The sequence below is a fragment of the Mauremys mutica genome, chromosome 1, assembly GCF_020497125.1.
Source record: "Mauremys mutica isolate MM-2020 ecotype Southern chromosome 1, ASM2049712v1, whole genome shotgun sequence".
Classification (NCBI taxonomy): Eukaryota; Metazoa; Chordata; order Testudines; family Geoemydidae; genus Mauremys; species Mauremys mutica.
In genome coordinates this window covers 305,117,131-305,134,785 of record NC_059072.1, presented here as the reverse complement: position 1 = coordinate 305,134,785, position 17,655 = coordinate 305,117,131, and the positions used below count along the sequence as shown (strand labels likewise).

At 40.3% G+C, this 17,655-nt stretch overlaps 1 protein-coding gene across 3 annotated transcripts in view; it reads right to left on the bottom strand.

Moving 5' to 3' along the window:
• Nucleotides 1-17,655, bottom strand: part of LRCH1 (leucine rich repeats and calponin homology domain containing 1) — a 247,150-nt gene that overhangs the window by 103,847 nt on the left and 125,648 nt on the right. For all 3 annotated transcript variants that reach the window (XM_045013584.1, XM_045013603.1, XM_045013592.1), the window contains exons 3-4: nucleotides 5,648-5,774; nucleotides 1,406-1,511 (exon numbers count right to left, since the gene is read on the bottom strand). In XM_045013584.1, the coding sequence (XP_044869519.1) occupies nucleotides 1,406-1,511; nucleotides 5,648-5,774 (233 nt within the window). The remainder of the gene's footprint in view (nucleotides 1-1,405; nucleotides 1,512-5,647; nucleotides 5,775-17,655) is intronic.

Sequence of the window (17,655 nt, the reverse complement as noted above, 5' to 3'; positions counted from 1 at the left end):
TAATATTTAGGGCTGTTGATTAATTGCAGTTAACTCATGTGATAAACAAAAAAATTAATCGTGATTAATCGCACTGTAAAACAATAGAATACCAATTGAAATGTATTAGATATTTTTGGATGTTTTTCTACAATTTCAAATATATCAGTTTTGATTACAACACAGAATATAAAGTGTACAGTGCTCACTTTATATTATTTATTACATATATTTGCACTGTAAAAATAATAAAAAATAGTATTTTTCAATTCACCTCATACAAGTAGTGTAGTGCAATCTCTTTATCATGAAAATGCAACTTACAAATGTTTTTTTTGGTTACATAACTCAAAAACAAAACGATGTAAAATTTTAGAGCCTACAAGTCCACTCAGTCCTACTTCTTGTTCAGCCAATTGCTAAGAGAAACAAACTTGTTTACATTTATGGGCAATAATGCTGCCCACTTCTTAATTACAATGTCACCTGAAAGTGAGAACAGGTGTTTGCATGGCACTACTGAAGCGGTCGTTGCAAGATATTTACTTGCCAGATGTGCTAAAGACTCATATGCCTCTTCATGCTTCGGCCATTGTTCCAGAGGACATGTGTCCATACTGATGACATTAATTAAATTTCTGACTGAACTCCTTGGGGAAGAATTGTATGTCTCTTGCTCTGTTTACCCGCATTCTGCCGTATATTTCATGTTATAGCAGTGCAAATATTTGTAATAAAAAATAACTATAAAGTGATCACTGTACACTTTGTATTCTGTGTTGTAACTGAAATCAATATATTTGAAAATGTAGAAAACATCCAGAAATATTTACATGGTATTGTATTCTATTATAGTTTAACAGCACGATTAATTGCGATTAATTTTATTAATCATTTGACAGCCCTAATAATATGCAACTTCTACTCACACTGAAGCAGTACCAATTTGATTAGGCTTCTAATGCAAGTACAATGACCTCAGGAAAAAAAAAAGTACTTTTAAGTACATCATACACTTTTCTCCAAGATTCCTAAAATATTCTAGAACTCCACAGGGCTGATACTCAGCTGGTGTAAATTGTCATAACTCCACAACAGAGCTAAAACATTTTATATCAGTGGAGGGTCTGCCTGCATAGGTCATTCATAAATAAATATTCTTCAAACCAATGATATGAATACAAGTATCAAGCCACCATGAATCACAAAGATAATTCATTTTAAAAAGACCCACATACTGCTTCTGTTTGGCAGTAAGTATTGTAGAATGTTGCTGATGCACGGTAAATCTGCCAAATTAAACAAATTTTAGCACAAGGAAATGCGAGGTTTTTAATCTTACTTATTTACATAATTAAACACATGCATATTTTCTAAGTTGTAATTAGAAAGTAATTTTAAAGGTCTTATTTTTTTTTCTTTTTACCTTGTGGTAAAACCTTGAGGTAATTTCTTCTGATATTCAGTTCTCTTAGAGATTTCAACTGGCCTATCTGCTGTGGCAAAGCTGTGATTTCATTGCAGCTGACATCCTATATTAAAAGCAATAAGGAGATGATGAACTGTCTTCCCTCAAGACAGTTGACTATTGTGGGTGTGAAATTCGAAGTACTTTGTTGATCCATTAAAACATGTTTTCCAGGTTAATGAAATGTAAATTCATATAACCTGCCATGTCTTATCTTTGCACTGAAACACTAGCCATGTGATAAGTGTCACATCACATAAAACCAAAATACAGCATTTACTTAGATTTGCTTAGTGAAGTTACACAGAGTGCCATTTGGGCTCCTTGTTCATTTTCCTACATCTGTTTTTGATTTTTCCAGTAAATTGCTGAAGGACTTTGCAATTTGTCGGGGGGGGGGGGCGGCAGAACACTGATAGGAAATGAACAATTTTCTAAAATCAAGCGGCTCTCTTTTGATGGGACTCTAAATTAGATTACTTGCGGGGAGGTTTGGTGGAGATATATTAGAAGTTGGGTTTCAATTTAAAAAAAAATTGATTTAGGGATTTTTCCTTTTTTAAAACTAAAATCCTAGCAACACAAAAACATAACACAATTGCAGTTATTTTTATACACTAGTTTAAGAACTGAATATAGGAAGGGGCTCACAATTACCGGTAGGTATGCAACTCATACTTTAAACTCTATAGAAGGAGAAACAGTCTCCTCTTACAAAAGTTACCTATTTGAAGGAGAGAGAAAGAGAACTGGCAATTCAATGTGATAGTACCAATTTAAGATGGTGGGAAACAACTCTCCTCTTTTATAAAAAACATCATTTATTTGATGGGAAACATAGAGGTTGTTAAAAGAGCATTAGGTAAAAAGTTTCAAAAGCACGTAAGTGACTTAAAACCGTAAGTCTCATTGAAAGGTAAAGGAATTTAGACTCCTAAATCATATAGGTGCTTTACCCTATTTTCTTGGTTAAGTGGTCCCAAGTTTACCACACCTAAAAAATATAATATATACTTTTAATCAGAGTACTCTGTGAACTCAGAATGTCTGTAAGTTCTCCAAAGCACAGGCTTCAAACACTTAAAACAGAGAGCACTCCACTGGTTAATTCGCAATGACAAGTGTGCGGGCCCCACCACACTGAGTGCTGTGTGCTTTGTTTCTGTAATCAGGGAGGTTGCTGAAATTTACAAAGGTAGAAAAAGAACAATTCCTGTACATTTCAATGCCCCAATGGATAATGTATACAGGACTGAATTAGGCCCTTCATCTTGGGTTTTAACAACCTGGACCAAGATGAAGCTTCTGTTCATCTCACAATCTCTAAAAGAACAACTGCTAGAAAGTTAGATTTGTAAAGTTAAGATGCAGTACAAGATGGAGTTGATCCAACACAAGGTGTAATAGAAGGTAGGAAATGCATTAATACTAGTAATACATTTATAAAATAAATGCATTAATAATACTAATACTGTTGATGCATTAATCAAGATTCTGAAAAGCCTAAAATCGGTAATCAAGATAAACTCCTATAATCAGGGCATTTTAAAACAAGATCAAATTAACTTACAGGCTTTAGCTTATACTACCAAACACACCAGTATGTAGTCAACATGACACTGAAAAGAACGCTCAACCTTTTGCCTAAACCTGTGATGCATTGTCATTTGACTAGACTGGTCCTGCAAGATTTCATGTGCTGTATAATAGGGAGATCAGCAAGAATAAGGAAACACTGTATCTCCAAAAGTATGATTTGCGTAGTGATAATACTTTTTCCTAAAGAGACAAGGGAATTTCTTAAGGACATTAACTCCTACTTTTACGGTTACTGTTTCAAGTGACAAAGTTGAACAATACCCATCAGCTCAAAGATTCTGCAGTTTCCCCAAATCAGGTTTCAAATTGAGTCCTTTGAAGGGAGTTTCTCTAATACTATTCAAATATATTATGTCAATGTCATTTCCAAATCAAGAATTTTTTCAAAGAATAATTAGTGAGAAAACTGAAGGGGGAGGGAGCTCTATTTGACAATATTGGATTGGGTATCAGAGAGATAAAAGTCTCCTTATCAGGATCCCACTGGAGCCAAAACTTCCTTCCCTTCTCAAAACAGAGCCAGGGAATTGTTTTAGGTTTTAGACAAGGAAATTAAAAAATCCTTGTTAATGAGTGCACTGGAAACTGTCTCTTGTCCAAATTACTGTAAAGTATGGTTAATTGCATTGTTCTTAGTCCAAATATTTTTAGGGATTTACTGCCCTAATTTTTATCTAAAGACTTGAAACAAGTTCATAATTAAGCATTTACTTTTTAGAACATACAGTTTAAAAGGTAAAGTGCCCCTCTTGCAGAAAAGTTGTATGGTAAGGATGTGTCTAGAAGCATATTTCTATGTGTGTATGAATCTTTAATAAAACTGACCTTGGTTTCAGGGTGTAAGAGAATTTTTCAAGGAAGTATAATAATTTTATGGTTTTTAGTATCTGTAAGGACAAAGTCTGCTGGTGACCTTTTAAGAAATCCAAGAATAAAACTCATCTCTTTAGTTCATAGTCACAAGATATCCAGAGATAATAGTATCTTTTATCCGACTCAACACTGCATACAACATTTTTTACTTTCTGGTTGGGTACGTATGACAAATCAAGAGCAGTGTACTCCTCCTAATTCCAGTATGTAATGCATTACCCTGCTTTTGTTTTGCATCTTGGCTTCAAGGACATCTGCAGACAATTAAAATAATGTACTCCAAATGCCTTTTCAAATTCCAAAGGTTAATATTTGGTGAAGGTCAGACTTCTTCTAATAATTCCATTTTATTCTTACCAGTTGCCTCCCTGTTTGACAACATGGACAAGCTCTCTCAAATAAGACTGGAGAACAATAGTCAATTTAAGTAAATTTCTAGGGAATTTGGAGGTCAAATAGTGTGCAAACAAGTTAGTACTGTTACCACTATCAAAAGTTTGAAGTTAAGAGTTCTAAATACTCAGTTTTTACAGTAGCATATAGTTGTACACTAGAGCTACCTCCAAAGTCCTGCTCTACAGCAGCATACAGGTTGCCTCCATGCAGCTAAGCTTCTTGGCACTGAGGGATGCACATTTCCATACATAGGCCACATCTCCTCAGCAACAGAACCACAATAATGCCGTTAACAGGCATCTCTTCATGGTCATAGAGAAGATTCACCCCTTAGGACAGGTGTAAACTACACCTCTACCCTGATATAATGCGACCCGATATAACACGAATTTGGATATAACGTGGTAAAGCAGCGCTCTGGGGGGCGGGCCAGCGCACTCTGGCAGATCAATGCGTCAGTGTGTCTGGCTCCGACACGCTGCTCTGAGTGGCGTGTTAAAGGTGCCGGGCCGGGGCTGAGAGGTTGGATAAGGGGCAGAGGGTCTCAGGGGGCGGTCAGGGGACAGGGAGCAGGGGGGAGGCACAGCCCAAGGGAGGGAGCTGCAGTGCAGGGGAAGAAAGTGATGGAGGAGAAAACACTAAAATATATACAGTCTTTTACAGATAACCTTTTCAAATACATTTGCAATTAAAAAAAAAAAATTCTCAAGTGCCATTTAATTCCTGCCCTCCGTGCTCTCAATAACTGGCTGATTTCTTATAGCCATTACAGAAGGGGTAGGTTTTGTGGAAAGAGGACAGTGTCCGTATGGATCACTTCAGAGAAGGCATTCCATGCATAATGGACAGCATGGAAATATTTGTGAGAGGAAACTAAAAGGGACTGAAAAGATGAGCATAATTTGTAAAACATAATGAGGTAAGAAAAGAAAAAAAAAAAGACAAGTTGAGAGGAGCAGAACTAGGAAGGGACTTGGAGACCAGAACAAGAAATTTGAACTCATTGCAGCAAAACAGGGAGCCAGTAGAGGGATTTGAACAGAGGAGTGATTTGATCATGCAGTGAGAATAACAAGTAGGCAAGATGATCTTTACTGATGTGTTTTATATGAACCCAAGGAGAGTGATGTGGATGACAGGGAGCCTGGAAAGGAGACAGTTACACTGTAACATTTTCCTATCTGATGCAATTAAGAAGTTCACCACATATTAAGAGGCATTGACTGTGTAAAGTGATTACTGTATCATTAGGCTTTTGCAGGACGTTCTTTACAAAATTGATTATACTGTAATAAAACAAACAAAAAACAAACATTCAAATCAGTAACATACCAGTTCCATTAACTGTTTTAGCTGACCTATCTCTTCTGGAAGGGAACCTAGCTTATTGTTACTTGCAATTAAGACTTTTAGAGGAAGACCACACAGGCAAGCTGGCAAAGAAGAAAGCTGATTTCGACTGCAACAAAAGAAACAAAAACAAACATTAAAAATACAAATTACATTCTATTGTATGCTCACTTAGAAAATCTGAGATTACAATGTGCTATTTAAAAAGTCCAGTTATTGAGATATCTTGATATATCAAGTTGCATGCACGTAGAAAAAAGTAAATGAAAGTTTTGGAATAAAAAACTGCATTAAAACATCAAACATAAGCAATATTAGAAAAAAAAATCTCCATTTAGTGAGCAAAACAGCTTTATGGAATATCACCGTCCTGAAACAAAAGAATGAATTTTATCAGTTTACTCATGAATATACTGCATGAACAAAGTGACATAACTTACAACAGCTGTTTTCCTTCACAACAAATGCAGGAAACTCAATGAGGGCAGAAGCCGCAAGCATTTTTAAAAAACCTATGATTTTACTGAAGTAAGCATAAATATGAGACTTTTTTTTCCAGCTAACTGAAAGACAGGCCAACAACTGATTATAGGAAAAACACTGGCATGCCTCCGGTTCTCAAAAACACAGCTACATGTGAAGACTTCTGTCTGTGTCTGTTGCAACCCGTTTTTCCCCCAGGTATTTGGAACTCAGCACTGAAAATTCTTTACAGTCTGAAACTCTTCACATATCTCAGATTGGAAAAGCCAAATTGTTTATTCTCTTACCTGATCATTCATTTTCTGTGACATGATCTTGCAAAATAGACTATCGTGTTTTCTCCCTCTTTGGTAGCAACAATAGGAAAGATGGCAACCAACCAAATCCAACATTTATTAATGAACTTTACTATAACACATCACATTTTATGAAAACCTCAGATATATTAAAGTTCCCTGTGAGTTAGGGATGTGTTATCATACTTATTTTGCAGATGGGAAAACTAAGGGACAGGAAATTAAATTACTTGCCCAAGGCCATACAGGAAGTCTGTGGCAGAGCTGGAGAGTATACTTCAAGGCTTCTGATTCCTAATCCTGTGATTAAACCACAAATCTATCATTCTCCCATCCTTGAAAAGATTCTCCTCCATTGTTCCTCCTTTGCGCATTCTTTGCTCCCCAGTTTGAGACAATCTTTATGTGAAAGAATGAAGGTTGGCCTGCACTCCTCATCCCTAACAGGAACTTCCTTTTTCTAAACCTCATAGGATAATGTCCATCAGGATGGGTTGGTGTATTAATCAACTCAGTTATACACAAAGTTAACTGTTAGTTTGTTTTTCTGTGACTTTGATCAGTATAGACAACTGTGTTCTAAACAACACAGTATCTGACAGGACTCTCAGAATGCAGAAGCTAATCTGAATGGGAAGACACCAACTATGATCTTCCCTTAAAAGAGAAACCTCAAAGGAGGGCTGTCTCCAAACCTTTCTCAGCCAAATGCAGCAGTCACCAATCGGCAGGTTCGGCCGATTGCGGCTCCCATGGCCGCGGTTCGCCATCCCAGGCCAATGGGGGCGGGGGGAAGGGCCGTGGGCCAAGGGATGTGCTGGCTGCAGCTTCCCACCTCCCGCATTGGCCTGGGACGGCGAACCACGGTCAGTGGGAGCCACGGTCTGCCAAACCTGCCAACACGGCAGGTAAACAAACTGGCCCGGCCCACCAAGATGCTTACCCTGGCGAGCCATGTGCCAGAGGTTGCCGACCCCTGGTGTATGCTCTGATCCTGATCAGGAAGGACACTGCTGCTGTGATTCTTGTATACAATTCTTTAAGCACAATGGCATATCAGGAAGCTTCAAGGCCATCTGAATCCTTCAAAATGGATAAAAAGTAAATCAACCTTTGTAAAGGCTCTGTTCCCGCAGAGAAATTTTAAAAGCAACCCCAAAAAAATTTTTTTAAAAGGTCTGTGCTCATCTTAGTTTCTTTCTGGTGTATAAATATGAGCTGAAAGGGTTTGTGGTTTCTTTCTTTTTTTGCTTTAAAAATAATTGGACATCTTTGTTAAGAATTCAACAGGCCAACTTTTTCAGTTAAGGAGTGAGCAATCACAATACATTCCTGAAGTGAAAAGTTCAGGGTTCTTGGCATGAGATGATGGAAGAAGCAGAGTTACCAGCAATGCCCCTCTGCCATGTACATTGGCCAAACCAGACAGTCTCTTCACAAAAGAATAAATGGACACAAATCTGACATCAGGAATCATAACATTCAAAAAACAGTAGGAGAACACTTCAACCTCTCTGGCCATTCAGTAACAGATTTAAAGGTGGCAATTTTGCAACAGAAAAGCTTCAAAAACAGACTCCAACGAGAAACTGCTGAACTTGAATTGATATGCAAACTAGATACAATCAATTTAGGCTTAAATAGAGACTGGGAATGGCTGAGCCATTACACATTGAACCTAATTCCCCATGTTAAGTATCCTCACAGCTTCTTGTCAAACTGTCTTAAATGGGCTATCTTGATTATCACTACAAGTATTTTTTTCTCCTGCTGACAATAGCTCATTTTAATTAATTAGCCTCTTAGAGTTGCTTGGGCAACTCCCACCTTTTCATGTTCTCTGTATGTATATGTATCTCCTTACTATATGTTCCATTCTATGCATCCGATGAAGTGGGCTGTAGCCCACAAAAGCTTATGCTCAAATACATTTGTTAGTCTCTAAGTTGCCACAAGTACTCCTGTTCTTTTTTTAGAGTTACCTAGATATCTGAACTGTTAGAAGTAATGCCTAAAAATTCTCCCAAAAAACATAGGCACAACCGGAGTAACACACCAAGCGAGGAGGGAAGGTTCCCGCCTAACAGCCTGATCCACAATGCTATGCAACCTACCAGAAAAGTGCTAAATTAGCAGCTACACACAGAAAACACCCAAGTCATATCATTACAACTTTTAGTTCCCACCATAGTGTTTCAGAAATTCCTTCAAACTTTCTTAATGTGAAAAAGCAGAGAATTCTGGATCCTGATGAATTTCAGACTATTGAGCAGATATAGCTGATCTGAAAACCTAACAGCATAAGGCTACAAATTAAAACTTTTCTTGATAGTTCCTTGCAAACTTATGTCTACCATGGGCCCCTCAAAGAAGCATTAGGTTTTTTAGGGAGGTCAAACAGAAAAGAGTTAAGTTCACCTTATGGAAGAAAGCCAATTTATCAGAAAATTATTCTGGGGATCTTTAGAACTAGAATGCCGATTTAGGATCCAAGGTGGGACAGGCTGTTTCCATAGCATTGAGAGTTAAAGAGTGAACGAGAACCCTTTTTCTTGTCCTTTAACCAAAAATTCTGGAAGATCTTTTGAATCTATCTTCTCCACTAAGCTTCCAAACCACATTGCAGAACAAACATTTCTCAGCAGGTAAACCCAGTTCTCATGAGTTCTGAGTTTGAGGTTTAAATATCAGTTTCAGACCCAATGGAGGCTTTTTCTTCCTATGAAGAAGTAACTGAGCAATCTACATAAGGAGAGATGAGTAGGGGCTGCAGCATTACATAGTTGGCTGTAGCTGAATGGTTTATCAAAGGAATAAATCCAAGACTCTGGAAAAAGCATAAAAAGAAAAACAATTGGGGTAACACAAGACTGGTTTCTTTGGGACTTTTTCTTGGTGGAGAACAAAAGGAACCTTAAAAAGAACAGGAGTACTTGTACACTCAAAATATCTTACTAACAACAACAAAAAAATGATTAAGGGACTTCCCCACCACAACTTTACAGCGTCCCTTGGTACATCTCATTTTCAAATTCGTACCCAGTGCCCTTCCAGCATAAGGAGTAAGGATAGGCATCATACTATATTGTGTAGTACTTCAAACTGAACAATTTTACATTATTGATCAAAGGAAAACCACTGGAATCATTTCAATTAAAACCATAAACAAGGATTTAAACCCAGTAACACTTAAGAACAAGGTTAGTGCTTTAACCCAGTGAATCAACACCATTTAAAAAAATACGTTTTTTAACAAATTGTGTGGTGGGCCAGCACATTCACTAATGCATGTTCAGTTTTCATTTTAAGTAGTTGCTTTCTCTCAACCTTGACCCACCATCCATTTTAAAAAGAGCGCAGGGGAAGGGGAGTGAGGGGAGATTTTGTTATGAAGTCCTTAATAATTGTGCCCATTATTTCTACCACATGATTTCCAAGCTCTGGCTGCTGATCTATCTAGAGACTGATGGCATGTGGAATTACAGCCCTGGATCTGGTCCTGTATGTCACGAGTTAAATTCTCTCCCACAAATGCTCATTAATTCTCTAGCTTGCATAAGTTTATTCACCCAGAATGCACATTTGCACCTGCAGTGGGTTATTGTTTAAATTTAGATATGACTATTTATTTTTAAATACTATAAACGATAAATCAAGAGTCAATGAAGGCTGCTGTTGGAAAAAAAGATGACAAAACATGCTTTCCCAGAGTAAAAGCAGCAAGCACTCTTTGGGGTGAACACAATGATTTTATTTCAACCTGTGGTCAATCATCATTACCTTTCCCTTAAAAGGGATATGTTATGTCTGAACATTGGCACAAATCATCTAGCATTCACTTCTTTCAGGCAGTAGGAGCCACACCCCATCTGTTCTAACCGTATCTGCCCAAGAGGTCTGCAGGTGTTCAGTACTAACAAATGGCTTATGAAAAGAGGCTAGGGAAGAGGACAGCAATATAATGAATCCAGTGCTGGAAAACAAGTTGTGACTAGACTGCAGTAAGGCTGCTCACTGTTCCCCATTTCACTGATTTCTATATCACATGGAAACTTGAGAAATTCACTGAGAAAGATCATTGGAAATAAATTTACAAAAAATTAATTCAGGAAATAACAAAGCCCTTAGCGGGAACATATTTCCTTCTTCATAGTAAAATGATTGTCCTCCTGGTGGATAGTGGAGGGTGGGGCAGGGGGATTGGCACACAGAATAAAAGGAATCATATTTAGACAGGGACACCTGGGTGGATTCAATTCCCTGTCCTCCTCAGCTATTTTAGAGATATTGGGGGAGGTTTGGAAGTTGGGAGTGACAGGAGGAGGAGACATGACTCTTAGTTAGCACTAAGTAAAAATGTTAATTTACGTTGTGGTTTGGAGTTTTTTCTTGGGTAAAGTTCCTACGAGGTATGTCACAAAAATCAACAGTGGTTTGCTTTTCAACTCTTGGTTTTCCCACGAAGATGAAGATTTTTCTGACTCAAAACACCTGGCTTTCTTTTCCTTACAGGTTAAAATCCTGTACCAACTACCATTAATTTTAATTTACATTCACACCCTCTTAAAAGCTATTTTAGTCACCCTCAATATATGTCACTGTTCAAGCCTCTAAAGAATGAACAATTTATGCATGACTGTATTTTGAGAACCCAAGACAGATTTCATTTATCATTGCATTAAATGTCCCAAATTCCCACATGGATCTCTCACATTCATCTCCACAGCTTCTTTTATCCAATTCTGAATCTTGACATCTGCTCCAAAAGCTATATATTAAAATCATTTTTTATGTATCTACATAGTCTTCTATCAAAAAATTTCAAGATGCTTTACAAATATTTTAGCTTCAAAAAGCCCTGTGAATGTAGGTAAATACTTTTATTCCCTTTGTACAGGTCAGAAAACAGACATAGGTGTTAACTGGGATGTCCAAGTTCACACAGAAAGTCTGTAGTAGCCATAATCAGAATTTAATCCTCTGCTTTAAAGCAGAAGACAATCATTCTCATGAAATCATGATGCCTAAATCCAACTGTCTCCAGAGTGCCAGTGTTCTGAAAGAATGACTATAAAAGTTTTATATCCAGATCCACATCTTAAACTGAAAGTTATACAGAAAGCAACTTTGGCTGAGATTTCTAAGCTTGATTTCAACTGAACACAGATCCAACAAAATTACCAAACACCAGCAACATAAAATAAAAAAGCAGACCATTTCTCTGTTTTGGAAAGGCTAAGAATAAAGACAAGAAAAATATAGCAAAGGCATACCGCTGCCCTGAAGAAAGTCAGGTTTAAGTTTATTGGGAGGAGAGTATAATGGCAGTTTTGACTACGTACATCTGTACTATATTTGGGCTGTTCCAACCAACAACTATTTTCCCATAATCCAAATGGGAATACAAATAAACAAATACTATGCAGCTATCTAGAATACAAATAAATAAATTCATTTGCTTTACACTAAATCATTGAGACGCTGCATGCACAAATACCTAATAACAAATTTAGAGCACACGTATAACATCACCATAGCAACAACAATTTTATTTCTGTCAGTTCTCCATCTCCTCACTCTTTTTATCAGCACTTTGAAATGATACTTGGGAACCATAATTAATGTCTTCATATAAAATATCCTCAGTTCCCTCTTCAAACTGGAGTTGAAGATATGACATTCATGTCCAGTAAGGGCTGTCTAAAATTTAATATTTCAGAGCACTCATTAATGGTGAGAGTGATTAATTAAAATAAATCAAAAACAAATAGAAAATATATATGAGAAAATATATCTGAGTTGGGACGACAGAGCCAAATTTCAGTTCCAGTAATCGCACAGCTCAAGGAAAAGAAAACTACACAGCAACCGGGGGGAGGGGGGGAAGGGGAGGGGAGGGAAGAGGAGTATAAGGGTCAAATTGTGTAATTAAATTTAAAACTTAATTTGCAAGGTTACTGTGACTACAAAATGAGCTTAGAGAATTTGCCCTCAATTATTTTAATAACAGTGAGTAGAGCAAGAGGTTGGTAGAATAGGATGTATAATAGGAAAGTCAGAATGGGAAGCAGAGTTTACTTTCATCACAGCGCCATTAAATTATGGATGGTAAAATATACCCTCATTATTGCTGAAAGTGCAGAAACAGAGAAGGGTGCATAGACACACCAAACAGAAGAGGCTCTGTTCCATCAGTGGCGCCAGTATATGGACCAGGAAAATTTATTTTGATTAAACAAATATTTCCTTTCTCTGAGTTATAAGGTCCAACTGCCTTTCAGCATGCCTGCAGCTACATAGGCAGAATTAGACCTGTCACTCACTGATAAGGGAGGGCTAACACACCAGCTAACACAGCTTCCTTAGAAAAGGATAATCCCCCATGTGGATTAAAACTTGTTAATAAGTTTATACACTCTATAGCAATAAACAATGAATTCCTATTGCACAGCATAACTTAATTGACCAAAATTTGAACAAACCTAGCAGGAATTTTTATCCTACTGGTCAAATAAATGCTTCATATAAAGGGAGGGTCAGATTGTAGGGATATTAAAGAAGGTACTAACAGTGATTCCCCCCAAGTGACAGTGACCCCCCAGTTTCACCAAGTACAAAAATCTTTTAGTTCTTCTGTTAAAACTTGTAAGCTCCTGTCTGCAGAAAACATTGATTGTATTTGTCCTCTGAAAGATACTCTATTACTATGTAAAACTTACAAGCAAGTTAATTGACTTTGTTCTTGAAGTAAACACTATGCTAGCCTTAAGCTGTAACTGATACAATGTAAACAAACAGTCTCCCATCATCTGTGATTACAGGGCCGGGAATCTCATAGGAATTAACACACATCCCAAAAGTGGTGGAGACAGTAAATTAAAATATGGTTACAATATGGAATGTATGTTGATGAATGCTTGATGTGCATGAATGGTTAGGGAGGTGCCAGCCTAGAAAGGGAGTATCCATCGGCCGAAGAATGTGTCAAGTGGACCACCAGACAACCCCCGTAGAGTAAACTGGGATCCACCCCATCACCTGGAAGGATGAGAAACACAAACGTTGGACAATGTGAAGCCACCAGGAATGTGCCACTTTAGACAATGTGGAGCCACCAGGAATGTGCCATCTGCTGATTGAGTCAGCAATAGCAGGATGAAACAGCTCTCATAGACTAACATAGGAATTAATTCCTATAAGAATGAACTCCAAAGACTGAGGACTTTGAGTCTCTGGTTCTGCTGCCGGCCTCCAGGAGCATCAGGTGCATCTGACAGACTCGGCTCCATCCTCATGACCAAGATACCTTGGCATGAGCAACTTCTAGGCTGGTAACTATAACACCTATACAGAACTTGAATGAGAGAGAGAGAGAGAGAGAGAGAGAGAGTGTGTGTGTGTGTAAGGAATAAGTAGTAATAGGAATAAGTGGTCAAACAACATTGTTTATTTTTATCTTTTGCCTTATTATTATATTTACAATAAATGTGGCATCTTTGCCTTATCCCTCTTAGTAAGATCCTGATGGTTTTTATTATATTGGTATAACAAGATCTGTGGACTTTTAACTCAGAGAAAGGAATAAATAAATGTTCCTATTGTCTTTCATATACAAGGTCCACAAACCCATTAACCAATGGGATTTTTATAGCAGTTTGTCTCAAGGAAGATTAACCTAACAGAACTATATACAAGGTTTTAAGTTCCTTCTCTAATTCTGCAAGCAACCTGCTATCAAAGGCAGCTTCCTCCTAGTAAAATGTTGAGAAGGTATGAATAACCAGGTGTCTGCCCTGCAGATTCGGAGGCTCCTGCTGCTCTTAGTGAGTGGGCTTTGAGGCCAGTTGGGGGAGAGGCTCTTGGACTTGCATGCTTCATGTGTGCACCATCTCAACCACCCTGAAATGGAAGATTTTGAGGTTCTTTCCTTTAACTGCTGGATGGTAGAAAAAGAATAGAGCATTAGACGTTTGAAAAACCTGTATGTGACAGTGTAGCGGGGTGGTCACCCTGCTCCGGCTAAGAAGGGGTTAAAAGCCAGCCCTTGGAGAGGGTGGGGGCTGAGAGAGAAAACCCTAGGCTGATTGGTAGGGCTGGTGCAAGGATGTTTCGCGCCTAAGGCAAAACTTCCACCTTGCGCCCTCCCCCGTCCCCAAGCCCCCGCCCTGAGGCGCCCGCCCCGCGGCAGCTTCCCCACTCCGCCCTGAGGCGCCCCCCTTGTGGCAGCTCCCCCCCTCCGCCCTGAAGCACCCCCCGCACCCTAGCTCACCCCTGCTCCGCCTCCACCCCGAGCACGCCATCACTGCTTCACTTCTCCGGCCTCCCAGGCTTGCGGCGCCAATCAGCTTAGGGCGCCGCAAGCCTGGGAGGCGGGAGAAGTGAAGCAGCCACGGCGTGCTTGGGGAGGAGACGGGGCAGGGGTGAGCTGGGGCGGGGAGTTCCCCTACGTGCCGTCCCCCCACACACTTGCTGCAGGCAGCCCTCCCTGCGCTCCCCTGCCCCAGCTCCCTCCGCCTAAATGCTGGAAGCGACCGGGGCGGCCGAAGATCCGGCCACCGCGGTCGCTGCCGAAGAAAATGCCGCCCCCCCCCCAAATCCTAGCGCCCTAGGCGACTGCCTAGGTCGCTTAAATGGTTGCACCGGCCCTGTTGATTGGGGAAACAGCCGCAGCTGGGCCACACCCCAATCAGGCTGCAGCTGGCCCTATAAAGGGGCTTTTAGGCTAAAGCTCAAGCAGACTCCCTCTAGCTTCTGAGAGGGAGGGACTTGAGTGGAGCAGGACTGGAGAAAGGCAGAGGAGCTGGGGAGCTCCAGCCTGGAAAGCCCCTGGCTGCGGCCTAGCAGAAGGCCAATGGGTACTGGGGGTTGCAGAGGGTAGCCCAGGGGTAGGCAAAGGCAGCAGGTCCAAACCCAACCTTGCTGGTGATGAGTAGGCTGATACTGCAGTCTGCCCCAGGGCGTGGGGGCTAGACGATGACTGGCAGTAGCCTTATACTGAGGTGAGGTGGGGATAGTGGGTGGTGGTTCCCTGGAGAGGGGAGACCATGAGACTGAGGGGTGTACGGCCAGGGGACAGCACCCCAGATAACGGGTCTGGGAGGGACATGGGGGCCAACTGGCAGCAAGACACCAGCCTGCAGGGGGTGCTCTGGAGGCTGGATGAGCTAATTTCCAGAAGAGAGCAGCAGGAGGCGCCGGAGGGGTGAGTCTCTTACAGACAGATAAAGATAAAGTGGGCTTCTTTATCCAGTATATGCCAGAGCTGCTTTCTTGAGTCAAATGGAAGAAAGCATGTGCCTACTACTCTTGGCTCACCCTTTCACGAGAAAAAGGAGGAGGGATGTTGCACTTCAAATGTGATGCAAACAGATCTACCAGCAGGACCCCAAATTTCATCATTAGTAACTAAAACACTTCTAAATGAAGACTCCACTCCACGTGATCTAGCTGTTCCCTGCCCAGCCAGTTTGCCATAATGTTTGTTTTTTTCTGCCTTGAATATATAGAGCAAAAAGAGATTAGAGTTTCCCCTGCCCAGAACATCAGAAGGTCGGCTTCCTTTTGTAGGGTTGGTGGCCTTATCCCACCCTGTTTGTTGATATAGAACACTGCATTGGTGTTGTCAATCATGATTAGGATGTGGGCATTGTCAATCCATGAAGAGAGGATCCTGAGTCTATAGTGAATTGCTCTGAGCTCTAACCATAGTTTAGTTTGTACAGTGCCTAGCACAGTGGGGTTCTGGCCCATGGCTGGGGCATCTAATCACTACAATAAAACAATAATAGACTGCTTCTCCTCTTGCTCTGTCAAGTGCCTGGTACTAAATTCATCTTCACATGAGCTCCCCATCCTCTGAGGTGGGTATCAGTAGTAAGCACTATTCTTGCCCAACTCAGGTAAGGGAAATCCCTTCTTGAAATTATGAGTGAGCCATTACCTCAAAGAGGTTATTAGACTCTGAGGAAATTGTACTCTCCCGGTAGGACGAACTGGTGTGAGGAGATAGGGACAACAGAAATGACTGGAGAGGTCTCATGTGCACTCGGGCTCATTGTTGTGTCTACATAGGTCAAGACCATCCCCACTAATTACATCAGGGAGTGGACTGTAATATCCCAGAGGCTGCTGACCCATCTGACATTTTTTCTGTCTCTCGAGAAACAAAATCTGTGGAAGCATGTCAATTTCCAACCCTAGGTGAGCTATCTGAGTGTAGGGTCCAGTTTGCTCTTTTCCCAATTTAGAATGAAACCGTGGTCCTCTAAGTTAACAATTAGCCTTGAAGTGCTTTGTACCAATTTGTCTTTGGACAGAGCCCTTTTCAAGACATCAAGGAATGGACAGAGTTAAACCCCCTCCCGCTTCCTGTCTGAGGGCAGCTACTAGGACAATGGGTAACTTTGTAAATACCTTGGGGAAGGGGAGGTGGCAAGGCTAAATGACAACAATGCATTTGAAGTGCTGGGATCTAAAAGGTAAAATACAGAAATTTGCAGTGAAATTCTAGGGATGTGAAGGTACACATCTTTCAAGTAATTAATAACTTAATTTCCCCTTGCTGATTGCCACCAAGCTGAACTTCAGTGTTTCCATGTTGAATCTGGGCTCTCTCAGGAACTGGAGATGCTTTAGGTCCAGCACAACACTGCCACCTCATGATTTCTTCTTAAATCAAAGGGGAAAATGGAGTATAAACCTTCCCCCTTAGGAAGCAGGAGTGGTTCTATTGACCCAATTTCCTGATGGTCTGGATTTGTTGATCCTAGCTCAGGAGACCAACTCCATGAAGGTCTCTGCCCAACCTGGATCTGCTGAGGTACACAGAGATCTCCAATGCAGGCATTCCACAAGTGGGGTGCAGCAGACAGCATATATTCATGCTTCTCCCTTCTTTCTGACCTGTTCCCAGCACACTGGCAGGGGCCCCTCTAATGGTGTCTCAACAGAGGAACTGGACCCTTAAATCCCTATGCAGGGGAGGACCAGAAACACAGCTACAGAAACAAATTTATGGCCAAAATCTTTTTTTTAAAAACACTTTTGCTCTCCATCAGGAATTCCAATAAACCTTCCCGCAACTATGGAGAGAGAACAGAAACCTAGTGGGCTCTTCAGTCATGTCATGACTTCCCCAATCACTGACTTAAAGATCTAGCTCTGCCTATGTAGCTATATGCAGAATGAGAGGCCACTGATGGATCTATGGAC